This window comes from Rhinolophus sinicus, linkage group LG15 (assembly GCF_036562045.2).
Source record: "Rhinolophus sinicus isolate RSC01 linkage group LG15, ASM3656204v1, whole genome shotgun sequence".
Lineage (NCBI taxonomy): Eukaryota > Metazoa > Chordata > Mammalia > Chiroptera > Rhinolophidae > Rhinolophus > Rhinolophus sinicus.
Window position 1 is genome coordinate 17467451 of NC_133764.1, and position 12668 is coordinate 17480118.

Sequence of the window (12668 nt, forward strand, 5' to 3'; positions counted from 1 at the left end):
TCTTTCTTTCTGGTATAACAGCTCCATCTTCATAAGGACCTGACAATACACCTTAATGAGAGACTGGGGAACTGAGCATCTTTACAGAACCACAGAGAGGATGAGAACCAGAAAAAGAACCCAGAGAAAGAAGGTGCAGTGCATCGAGGGAATAAGGACCCCCAAGAATTCCTAGGGTAATGGATTCTGCGGTGCTGATTTAGACAATTAAAGTCTGTAAGAAATGAGGTCACACAGAAAATAACACCAGCACAGACTTTGATGCAATGCCGTTATTTGTTTGTTTATTCAACACATTTTTTTCAAGAAATATTTATTGTGCACCCAAGATAAGTGAGATTTTATGGGAGTTTGTGATGGAGGGAAAGGAGCTAGTTTTAGGAAAACGAACTCTAAGGGCATCGGTCATCTACAAATAATTTTTTTTTTCCTTCTTCTGCCTTCCCCCACCCCAATCTGGTTCAAGCCATTGTTTCTCAGTCTAGTTGTGTAGGACACAGCTCCCTGGCCCATGCTGAGGCAGTCGGTCGCCACTCACAGCAGCTCATGGCAGCTCTCGCCAGCTGCCGGCCACTCGAACTGGCCACTGGCCCCTCAGGCTCCTGGCAGCATACGGTAGCTCACAGCAGCCCAGCTCCAGGGAGAGCCATTGCTCACAATCTTAGTTGTGGAGGGTGCAGCTCACTGGCCCATGTGGGAATTGAACCAGCGACCTCAGCGTTAGGAGCACGGCGCTCCTACCACCTGAGCCACCGGGCTGGCCCAATTCATCTTGTTTACTCTCCCCTGGGCAGCTTTAGTCAATTCCATCCCAAGCTCATCAAATAGCCCAGAGAAGAGAATTTTAACAAACTGCTTTGGTCTCTTGAGCCAGTCCTTATGCCCCCTCCTCATTAAGATGTCCATCTCAAAGGTCCTTGCTACTCTGTGATTATAGAATATTTGATTAACCTTCTGGAAGCAAAATAAAAGTCATGGGACTGGGGAGCTGGCCAGGAAAATAAGGTAGATTCAAACATCTGGTGTTTACTGGGAACTCAAGACAGCAGGAGAAAAGGATAATATCCCACAGCCACTTCTTTCATCAGAGAAGCATTTGCCAGCAGTGGACTTTATTCCTAGCTCCTGTGTACAGAAGGGAGGCTGTTAACCAGGGGTCAAAGGTGAGCTTTGCCCAGGCCAGGGAAGCGGCTCATTTGAAAAGGTGTCAAGTCATAGTGTGTTGTTAATTTCATGCTTAATTCACACAAGATCTTGCCCACAACAGGGGACAGCTTGAATCCATGCCCTAGAGAAAGGAGAGCAGGTTGTCAAGCATTCTCAGAAACAGGGGCTGGGCTCTCTAGAAGTCCCCTCCACAGCCCCCAGATAGGATTAATTCTCTTGGTCATATCCCCAGAGCCAGAAGTTGACCCCACTATGAGTACCCCTTTTCTCTGATTGCCCTGCCCAGGCCCTTATATACTCAGTGTCTAGGCTTTGGCCCCCATCTGGCCAGCGAAGAGCACGGAAAACACCACTTTGCCTGGCAGAGAGGTAGGTCAGCTTTAAGGCACCCCAACTCCCCCTCCTTGGGCTCACCAGAGAATCCAGCACCAATGACAATGTTGTCGTACTTTGGGTGTCGATCAAGAATGAAGTGCTCATCAGGGGTGTTCTAGAAAGAAACAATCACACCTGTGTCATTGGAGGATGGAGGAGGAACTGCATACAGGCGCAGAAGGGAGGGGACCCAGCTGGATCTCTTTCCAGAAAGAATGGGAGTGTGGCACAAGAATGCTCTCTGCATGCCAGTGCCCCCCTTGGGTATGCCAGTCTTTCTCATTTGTCCATCTGCCTCTCTTCTCGCACAGAGCTATGAACACAGTAGGTGCTCAGTTGGTGCGTGTAAACTGACTTAGCCAAGATGCCTCAGGCCCTGGTGACATCTGTCTCTTCTCTTTGTCCCTAAGGCCTGCTCAACTAGAACGTCTTGCCAAAAAATCTCTTAGAGCTCTTCTGGGAATCACAGTGAAGGACAGCCAGGCATAAGCCTAGTTTCCTAATGAAAAGGAATATGAATGACATCTAATGGGCCGTTTGTGGTAGAGGTGAACCGACCCACAGAAATGAATTCGTTTGTTTCAAGTCTCATGCTAATGTCAGGGGCCAAATAGAGTTGGGCCTGAGCAGTGCAAGGCCTGTCTGTCTCTTTCCCTTGTTCTCCAGGGCTGTGAGAGGGCCTGGCCCAGCTGCCCACACCTTTACCGTGTACATGCAGTGTTCCATAATGGCAGGCTCAGGGTGTAGGTCAGGTAAGTGATCTCTGACAAAGCGGCTCAGGATTTGGACGTCTTGGATGTCTGAGAATGCTGTGGGGCAGTCCCGCTCCTCAGGCTCTGCATTGTTGCCGTGGTGATAGCAGACCTTTCTCCCAATCAGAACAGTGTAAGCTGTGAGGGCCGACCTTCCCCCACACCCACTCAGCCCAGGGCAGGCTTGTACACAGAACGCCCCCCATCCATCACCCCAGCCTTCCCCAGTCCTGACTGATACTGCTTGTTGCCACACGAGGTTGCCTAGCTGTCGGGTCCCCGGCTAACCCTCTCTTTGCAAAGAAAGGTCTCCCTTTGCTGGGCCTCAGGACAGCTGAGGGTGTTGCGTTGCAAGTAGCGAATAGTGAAGTAGATTCCTGTGGCTGCTCACTGGGCTCTGAAGGTGTCTGTAGAGGGAAGTTAGAGCAGCTGCCCCAAATCTGTGTGAGCCCCTACTAGCCTTCTCTCAGCCTTTCACTTACCTTCATCAACCCTGGGTACTCTCTGGAGGGCAGACCATAGATGTGGTGGGGAGCTAGGCTGAGGCCCAGCCCCAGGAAGCATGGAAAGGCCTGGGACACACCATAGCTTCCAGGAACCTTCTCTCTCCAGTAACACACATTGATCCGCAGGGTCTTGAAGCAGGGAGAGGAAATGGAAGATGAAGGGGGAAAGTCATGGAACTCTTAAACACAATAAGAGCACTTTCTTCTGGGGTCCTGTACCCCTTCAATACAAGACCAGATGCCCTGCTTAACTCATCCATCCTTTTTCACCAAATTTTCATGTCATTTACGTGTTACATTATGTCATGATGCACAAAAATCTCTGAATCTCTGTCTCTCCTCCCATCCTTAGTCTTCTCCCATAACTCCACTGAGCCTTTCTTCTTTCTCTCCAGGAGCTAATAAAACCTCACGTATATTGAGTGCTTACTATAGGCCAGGCCATCACCTAAGGGATTTGTGTATATCATTTTATTTAATTCTCCAATAGCCCTACTCCCCATTTTACAGGTTATAGAACTGAGGCTCAGTGAGGTGAACGAATTTGCCCAAAGTTGTCCACTGGCAAGTGGCAGATCCAGGACTCAAACTTGAGACCATCTGACTTCAAGGTTTCTTTTCCAGCTCCCAGCTCCCCTTACCTGGAGAGGCAGCTCAATTCCCAGGGGACGGAGAAGCTGGTTGGTCCAAGGACCTGCCGTGATGACCAAGTTCTTGGCTTGGTAGCTCTTGGAGGTAGTTTTCACTGAGACCAATGGCCCTGGTTTTATCTCTACCACCTTCTCTCCATCACGCACTATGCCTCCCAGCTGTCGAATTGCATCCTAAAAGGGCAGATGCAGGGAGAGATAAATGGTTATATATGTGGTTCACCCTGGTGGACAAAGAGTTCTTCAGTTAGGGCAGAATCTAGACCTCCTCTCCCATATTGACAAGGCCTAGTGGGGTATATAAAACTGCCCTGCCAAAGGTCAAGACTAAAGCTGGCATGCAAAGACCCTCATCCCACACGGGGATCAGGGGATGGCTGATTGGGACCCAGGATGCCCAGACCAGGAGTGGCATTGCCCCAATGCTGCACAACATCACCTGGAGGGCTCTGAGGGCCTTGTCTGCATAGAGAACTCCTCCGGATTTGTCCAAGAGCCCCACTTCTCCCCTGGCCAACCGAATATTGGGAAAACGTTGCTTCAGTTCCTCAGATGAAAGACACTGGTGTTCTACCCCCTGCCTAGACATGGTAGCCTGGATTGTCTTTAATTCTGGATTCTCCTTCCTTCCCAGCAGCAGTAGTCCAGTCTGCCTGTTTAAAGAAAAAAAAGTGGGGGAGGGTTAATCTCCCTCATTCTTCAGCAAGGGTCCCAGGGCCAGGCATCACGAAGAGTCCCAAATGGGGCGGCCGGTTGGCTCAGTTCGTTAGAGCGCGGTGCTCTTAACAATGAGGTTTCTCTTCGATCCCCACATGGGCCACTGTGAGCTGCGCCCTCCACAACTAGATTGAAACAACGACTTGACTTGGAGCTTATGGGTCCTGGAAAAACACCCTTAAATAAAGTTTTAAAAAAAGAATTAAAGAAAAAGAAGAGTCCCAGCCTCACATGCAAACAACAGGTAAAGTCATCTCGATTCTGTCGTAAGGGTCCCAGTATTATTGAGCTGGCTTCCAGCCCATTCCCAAGTCTGCTCTTGGCTCTCACTACGCATGGGTTTGCTTGTCCTCCATCCCTCTCCTCAGGATCTATCCTGCTCTTGAGAGCAGAGATCCTAAGGCCTCTTTTATCACCATACCTAGAAAGTGGTAGGTATTCAATGAGTTTGATATGATTTCTTTGCCTTCCTCCTGTCCTCTGACTCCATTCAATATTTTCATCTCGATTCTTTACCCTCTCCCCCCAGTTTACCCCCTGCGGTTTCTTTTCCCTGTTCCTTTTCTTGGCATGTAATGTTTTGTCCCTTTCTGCCTCCCGGTTCCTTTCCAGAGCTGCCTGTTTTGTGGATAGGTCCTAAATTGGGAGAGCCTGCTCTGGGTCCAGTCCTGGCATTCCCTCTGTGACCTTGTCTGGTTGCTCATTGCTCCAGGCCCCAGTCTCCTCCACTGTAACATGTCTGTTGGATTATTGATAGTTCCACACCCAGGTGGTATCATCCCCGGCCCAGGAGCATGTGGAAATGGCATGGGGCATTCTTTTTAGTTGTCACAATGCCCGGGGGTTGCCATTCACATTTAGTGGGCAGGGACCAGGGATGTTAAACCTGCAATGCTCAGGACAATCCCACCCAAATGCCAAAGAACTCTCATGCAGAAACACAAGTAGATGGTCTCTTGGTGTTCCAGCAATTAATTCAGTGATTCTATGATTCTTATACCCCTCTCTATGCTTCTTACTCCCTAAGGGAGTGAAAGCTGTTTCTCTTTAATGCTTTCTGTCTCTCTGTCACAAGAGACTGGAGCTCCCTTTTTATGGAAACTGATCTAAACAATGGAAGGGTCACTTTGGCCCTTGGAACCATTTCTGTCATCCCTCTTAGTTTCAGCAGCCGTAGTTGCCAGCATCAGCCTGGTACATCCCCCAGGTACTGCATATAAAGCTCGTAATAGCCTATAATGGAGTCTCATGGATATTACATGCTTCCAAATCCCACATTATCTGGTTGGGGGGATTAAAGAGAAGATTGGGAGGGGGGAGGGACACAGCGGGCCCCGGGGCTGGTGTCAGTACACAGAGGCACGCAGCGTGCCCAATTCATTTGCCATGGCCCCCGCCTACCCAGCATTCACCACTGGTGAGAAAGCAATGAGCGCCTCTGCCTCTTTAGAGCTCAGCCGAGGAAAGATGCTGGAGAAATCCCCACCAGCCAGCAGAAAGTCTTTTCCTGTGGCCCCCAAAAGAACTTCAGATTGGTTCTCAGTTTATGAAAACTTGCCTAGTAAACTTCTTGCTCAACAAGATAAATAAGAAGTCACCCAAGTGTATGTTCTTGAACCCTTTTTACCCAATGAGGTTGTGACTGGGTAGAATTTTGGGAAAGCCCTGGCTTAAACCTCACCTTAGCAGTCATTTTGTCAGATACCTGGCTGGGAAATTCCAGTGCAGCATATCCTAACCCTGCCTGCATATACCAGCCTTGGTCTCTCATATGCTCTGAAATTTAGATACTTTCCCTTTCTCCTTTCCTTCCTTCCTCCCTCCCTTCCTTCCTTCCTTCTTTCTTTCCTCCCTCCCTCCCTCCCTCCCTCCCTCCCTTCCTTCTTTCCTTCCTTTCTTCTTTCCTTTCCTCCTTCCCTGAAATAAAAACTCTTACAGGAATGTACTGTATGGGGAAACTGAACTCTTGCCAAGACACAGGCAAATCTGTCAAATTATGAGATGCTGAGTGACGTTCTCATTCCCGAGTCATCCTGCGGTGGATGAAGCGGAGCTCCCCATCCCAAGGAGTAATCAGCAAGCTGATTCTGCCGGTGAATGTAATTGTGCCGATCGTAATCATTTTGCTTCAACTCTCTGCCCCTTGTGGCATTTATTTCTTAGCCCAGATATTGATCTAACAGTGGGAAATTTTCCATCTGAATTTGCGACGCTGGACCCTCCCCTAGTCCGAAGATGTGTTTGGGAAATTCTCATTTTCCGTGGATCACAGCTGAGCTATTTGGCCTGAGGGAAACCATGCACTGCTGGAGAAATGCCTTGGATTGGAGAGAGATTTTTGACCATTATGAGCAAATCGGAAATAAATGTAAAACACTGCCTGGAAATGCAAAGGCCTGTCATTATGGGAGATAGGTGAGAAACTCCTGTGGGAAATGCTTAGAGAATTGGAAATCAGTCAATCAAAACCGGGATGGGAGAATGGGTCTTTTCCCCCCAGTATGAAGATAGATGACTTCCATGGGCATATTGAAAAATCATTTAAGTGCTTATTTTCTTAATGGTTTTTCTTAGATCCCAATAAACAGACTGTTCATTCTGCATCAATTTCTCACTCCTGTGCTCTGGGCTTCCCTCTCCTCTTCTTCTGCTCAGGTCTAGGCTACAAAATTTGGGGAGGAGAAGGGTAAGAAGGGACAAGGTCATCGCAGGAAAAAGAAACGCCCAGGAAATGACTGGTCAGGGCTGGTCTAGAAGGAAACACCTTGAAGTGAGGCTGGGGGGTCGGGGAACCCCGGGAAGATGCCGCTCCTAACTCTCAGCAGAATGCAGAGCATTTGGTATGAATTGTGCCTTCCTCCCAGTCCTAGCAGGATCCAGCACTAAGGAAGAGGTCATCAAAACTTCCTCCCAAGGGTCTTGTTGACGCTATGGCCCAACTAAAGCCACAGACATGATGTAGGGAGTTAGTGATTAGGGATTTCCACCAGTTGCTATAGCAGAACAGGAAGCAGGATGAAGTGGGGAAGAATTGGAAGAGTCAGACAGCTCTCCCTGCATCTGCCATCTCCCATCCCAGTCTCCGGCTTTCCCCTCTCCAGGTTAAAAGTGCCAGGCAAGCCAGCTCTCAGAGTCACCTTGGGAAAGGGACTCCAATAGAGACTTGGTAATGGCTGCTGTCTTTGTTGGTTCTGGAAGAGCTCTTGGCTTTTCATCTTCTGCTCAGTGGGCCGAGGTGGAATTGGTTAACAAAGACCGCTCCAGGGAGGGGCTGTGGCTGACAAGCCAGACACTTTGCAGACACAGGAAGCAGCAGCTGCGGAGGGGGCCACCAGGTTCTGCCAGCAGCTGTACTGCCTACGGCTGTGATCTTGTCTGATATTGTCAGCTAAGCAGGGGCAGCCTGGGTCAGGAGCTAGATAGTAGGACTCAAAGGAAAAAGGCGGGGCAGGACGGAGAGGGACCACAGAGCTGGGATTTGCTGTTGCTATCAGCGTCCTGGCTCTACACATCACAGAAGAGTCAGACCTTGTGATCTGACACATGTGTCACAGTCTGTTCCCAGAATATATGCAAAAATCCTGAGCTCACCCATGTTTAGTATGCCACTGTCACAGGAAGCAGCAGAACAGAATAAAGAGAATTGGGCAACCACCTTAACTACCAACTCCTGAAGGTGTTATTTTTTTCAATCATCATCAAATAACATTAAGTAAATACATTCGTATCTATCAGTTACATTATGATACTGGGCTGGTTCTTCCCGATGAACCTAAGAGAAGCAGGACCACAAAGAGGATGAATCATTTAGAAAATCAGAATTAAGAACAAAATCTAAAAGACCTGGAATGGGAAGCATCTGTTCCGTGTCCCTGCTCAGTAAAAGAACCAAATCAATTAGTGTGCCTGAGTAAATTAGCTCAGCCATAAGAAAACTTAATAACAACATTATTATTATTATTATTATTATTATTATTATTATTATTATTATATAACACCTAGCACTCTATAGGACTTAAAGGTTTTTCAAAGTACATTCACTTTCCTCTTCCTTTTTCGTAACTGAGGCTGTAAGGCATCAGACTGGTCTTTTAAGAAGAGCTTTAAAAAAAGGAAAAAAAAGAAGGGCTATGATATGTCCCTGTCTTTAAATGTATAGTAGTAGTCTTCTAATCGGGGATGACGTAGCCCTGAACTTGTTTGGTGACAAGGGGTGCACAAAGTAACCAGTTTGTGGTATATTTGAAACCAGGGGGCCAGCAAACTATGACCCAGGGATTAAATCAGGTCTGACACTTGTTTTCGTCTGCCAAAATGGTTTCTATATTTTTAAATGGTTGATAAAAAGCAAAAGAAGGCTATTTCATGACATGAAAATTATATAAAATTATCTAAAATTTCCATGTCCATAAATAAAGTTTTATTGGAACACAGCCATGCTCATTTGTTTACATATTATCTGTGGCTGCTTTTACACTGCAGTGGCAGAGTTGAGTAATTGGCAGAGTTGCAGAGTTGCAACAGAGACCATATGGCCTGCAAAGCCTAAAATACTTACTATGTGGCCATTTACAGAAAAAGTTTGCCAAGCCCTGCTCTGGACTAAGAGTATAGGAATTCTGTGATTTTGCACTAACTGGTGAAGGCCCTGATTACTCGGTAGCAACCCTCTGATAAGGATATGGGGAGAATTATGAGTTAACACGTAGCAAGTACTTTTAAAAAAACCTTAGTTTTTTACTATAAGCACTAAATATGTGGTAAGGATGATGATGATGATGATGGTCAGGTACTAACTATTCTAAGCCCTTTACATACTTATCCTCACGATAGCCCCATGAAATAGATATTATTACACCTGCTTTACAAATGAGAAAACTGAGTCTCACAGAGGTTAAACAATTTGCTCCCTACCACACAGTTAAATGTGTCAGAGCTGATATGTACAGGCTTGTCTGGTTCCAAATTCCTGTCCTCCTGCCAAAGAGGAAGATTGCGAACATATGAGAATCTCATTCCCAAGGGTCCCTTTCCCTCTCTCCCTCGCCAGCAGCCATTCCCCTTGATGTCTATGGTTGTTGCATTCCATCTGTCTCCTCCCGCCTTTCTTCCTCCCATGCTCAATGGAGATAGGACACAGCTGACCCAGAATAGGTAGAAGGAACTGCCATTTATTGAAAGAGACTAGGCACTGTGCAAAGCATTTCATAAGTCTCGTTTGATCCTCACAAAATGCTATGAGGGGAAAAAAAGACACAGAGAGGTACAGAAATTTTCCAAGTTCACACAGCTGGTAAGAGGTAGAGCACAAAGGCAAATTCAAGCCTGTCTGTCTCTAGAATCATCTTCCAACTGAAGATTCCAGACTCTTTTCTAACATCTCTTTTAGTCACCTCCTTGCCTGCTGGGAAGAAGTGTGCCCTCCAAGGCCTCAGCATTCTTTTAGCACAAGAATCTCAGCAGTATTCACAGATGGCTGACAGAAAGGGGTCCCTTTGCCAGGCCACACCTCAGCAAGACATGTTCTTTTATTTGGGTGCTGGGTGCATTAGCTGCTTCTGGAATAAATCTGTAATTAGCTGCCCTAGCTTTATTTGCATAATGGATTTCACTTTGTTCTTAAGTTAATGGTGTTTTTGCAACAGAACAGTAACCTCTTGGTTCCTGGCCATTAAAATAACTGCCACCCTGGAGGGTAGAGCTGGAGTTTTGTAGGAAGTTCAGTTAAGAGCCACAGAGAAGATGGGAGGGGAAGTAGGGTGGGTGGTTAAAGTTCTCTCTGCATCACAGTTGTCTGCCTTCTTCCCCATGAGTGTTCGAAAGGTCAGTGAGGAGGGGGGTCTTAAGGGTTAGAGAAAGCCATGGGGGCAACAGGGAAAGAGCTGCAAGCTCACCTCTGGCAAGTAATGGGGTCTGAGGAGCACCCTTATTTGGTTCCTGTGGGAGGAGGTATTCAGAGAGAATAAAATGGATTTATAGGGGTCACTCTGGGAGTTGGGAGCTGAACTCAGCATGAAAGGTAGGAATACTAGTAGGAATACAAAGAATCAACACAGTAACCTCCTTTTCTATATCAATCCCTGCCCTAAAAGAATCTCAGGTGACTCCACAGAAATATAGATACAACCTCTGCTAGCCTTGAACACATGGCCTGAACCTGGTCCTGGAAGTCAGAATCGCCCGCTGGACCTGTGGGGCGATTATCGTGACAGTGAGCAGAAAGCTTCTATGCATCCGGCACCCCCTTAGGTGCCCTCTGTGTCCCTCCACTGCATTTCTAGTGTTCGTGGTGCTGCCCCCTCACTTACTACTAGAAGCATCTTCAGGTGCCAGGCCCCATGATTCAAGAAATTCCTCCCCCACTCCCACCTGTGTAATTGGGTTCCAGCCTCCTGCTCTAGCTGGGCCCATATCTGGTAGCACTCATCCATCATCTGGGTATAAAAGTCTTCAGGGTATGCCCTTCGAATTATCCGGCTCTGCCCATGGGAACTTCCTCTGGTATGTGGTAGGAAGAACTAGAAGTGGGGAACAAGAGAGACAACGGAAATGGTTACCCCTTGAACTGCCCTCCCCCCTTTAGGAAACAGTTCATCATGTGCTGTCAACCAAAAGCACTTATTCTTCAGATGCTTCCATATGTTCTCCCTGAAGGACCAAGTTCCTGAGCTGACTATCAGAATAGAAGGTCTTCAGAAGCACTAAGTCAGCTTCCTTTTTTGTGAACATCATTCACATCCCAAAGTCTCTCTGTTCGTTTGTCTTCAGTCATCCTGCTGTTACCCCATCCCACTTAGACACATAGAGAAGCAGAATTAGAAAGCACCTTTGAGATCATTTGAGTCAAGCCTCTCATTTTACGGACAAGAAAACTGATGCTGACTCTTTCTCCGTGGCTTCGGATCACTCGGGACAAGGAAACTACTTGGGATTTAGCAAAAGTGGAGAGTTTCTTGCAGGGTTGAACCAAGCATCCCTCAGGCTTTAAGAAAACTGATAGAAAGGTTTCTAACCAACCCAACACACTACCAAGAAGAATAAACCCAAAGTAACCTGGAAAGCTGTAGGCAGCGTGGGAGGGGAGACACCTTTGAAGGTGGGCTGAGTGGACCTGTCTTGGGAAGGACCCTGTAGGTGTACTGGGCTCCTTCCTACTGTGCAGGGGTCACAGTAGACTGCACTGCATGGGGTCACCTTTTATACAAGGAAAAATAAGACCTAAGTCTTATTTCCTGTGTATCAAATAAAGGGGCTGCTATTATCTGGCGGCAGAAAAAACTGAAGCCTCTGCTGGCTTCCAGGGTGAGAGTCCAGGAATCTGTAGGAAAGAATCCCACCTCTGAAGCTGACAAATCAGGCTTTGCCTCTTTACTTAAGATGACACAAAAACTCATAGACACAGACAATAGTTTAGTGGTTACCAGAGGGTAAGGGAGGTGGGGGGTGGGAGATGAGGGTAAGGGGGATCAAATATATGGTGATGGAAGGAGAACGGACTCTGGGTGGTGAACACACAATGGGATTTATAGATGATGTAATACAGAATTGTACATCTGAAATCGATGTAATTTTACTAACAATTGTCACCCCAATAAATAAATTAAAAAAATTTAAAAAAGCTGACCCAAAGCAGAACTAATTTTTTTCTGGGCCAGATCCACCATTCTGGCACAGAAGAGAGTGAGTGGCAAGAAGGAAGAGAACAGGACCTGGAACATTTCTTGGACAAGGGCAGGAACTGGCGGCACTAGAAGGACGACATGTGCCTAGAAACGCAAGATGGGTCTTTTTTCATTGTCATGAAACACACCGTACAGCTAAGCTACAGACTGCACAGTTCCTGACGACCTGGCCCTTTGGCCTCTCCCCTCTAGTCTGCCAGCTCTGGAAACCCCTCTCTGGGGGAGGAGAAACAGACAGACCCTGAGGTCAGGAATGCAGAGGAGACACAGTACCTGCTCCAGCAGGAGGACCCTCTTCCCGTGTTTGGCCAGGTGGTAGGCAGTGAAGCAGCCCTGGATACCTGCCCCGATCACAATGGCATCACAGAGATCTTTCTGAGCAGCCATGATGCCCACTGAGTCAGCCCTATAGCCACAGAGCCCACACACAAAGGAGAAGGCAAGCAAAGGAGGCACTAGGCTGACGGAGGAGGAGTAGGACAAAGTCCAGCCTGGCCGGCATTCCCACAATCCCCTGGGGCCATGCCCTTCTCTCTGCTCCTTCCTCCCACAAAGCCTGGCACAGGGCTGAGCTCCCGCCTCCTCTGCAGAGCAGAGCTGATTTGTGAGGTTTAGCCCAGCTCAGCTGCCAGCCTCACCCTTGCATCCCTCTAGTTTTCTATTCTTGGCTCAATTATTGTCATGCAAATGCTCTCCTTCCTATGCCACCTTCCTGTCTCATTATGATCTTTGTCTTTGGGACTTCGGCCCTGGAATTTCAATGCCTCCTAGACCAAGCTGGGCACCGGGAATGCTGCCTCTCCCTACTGGCTTCCCTCT

The 12668-nt window shown here is 47.5% G+C and overlaps 1 protein-coding gene across 4 annotated transcripts; it reads right to left on the reverse strand.

Annotated features, from left to right (window-relative positions):
* Positions 1 to 262: 262 nt before the first annotated feature.
* Positions 263 to 12334, reverse strand: PIPOX (pipecolic acid and sarcosine oxidase). Of its 4 annotated transcripts, none has more exons than XR_012492137.1 (8): positions 12123 to 12334; positions 10537 to 10685; positions 3890 to 4103; positions 3442 to 3624; positions 2777 to 2929; positions 2248 to 2701; positions 1582 to 1657; positions 263 to 1288 (listed from the first exon to the last, which is right to left on the reverse strand). XR_012492137.1 is itself a non-coding variant. In XM_019739428.2 (8 exons), exons 1-8 carry the CDS (start codon positions 12234 to 12236, stop codon positions 1158 to 1160), a joined length of 1179 nt encoding a protein of 392 aa, XP_019594987.2. In that variant the 5' UTR covers positions 12237 to 12332; the 3' UTR covers positions 263 to 1157. The 4 variants fall into 4 exon arrangements, 3 of the variants coding, with proteins under 3 accessions (XP_019594987.2, XP_074176059.1, XP_074176058.1); XM_019739428.2 differs by having other exon boundaries at positions 2248 to 2406; positions 12123 to 12332; XM_074319957.1 differs by having other exon boundaries at positions 1012 to 1288; positions 2242 to 2406; positions 12123 to 12333.
* Positions 12335 to 12668: the final 334 nt, after the last annotated feature.

Bases quoted from the DNA above. Each gene is read 5' to 3' on its own strand.
- PIPOX (XM_074319957.1), bottom strand. From the start codon at position 12,236: ATGGCTGCTCAGAAAGATCTCTGTGATGCCATTGTGATCGGGGCAGGT. The intron at 1,658-2,241 runs GTGTGGGCAGCT...GTTTCTTTCTAG, and splicing joins ACTGCATGTACACGGTAAAG to AACACCCCTGATGAGCACTT. The intron at 1,289-1,581 runs GTGAGCCCAAGG...TCCTTTCTCTAG, and splicing joins CATTGGTGCTGGATTCTCTG to GGCATGGATTCAAGCTGTCC.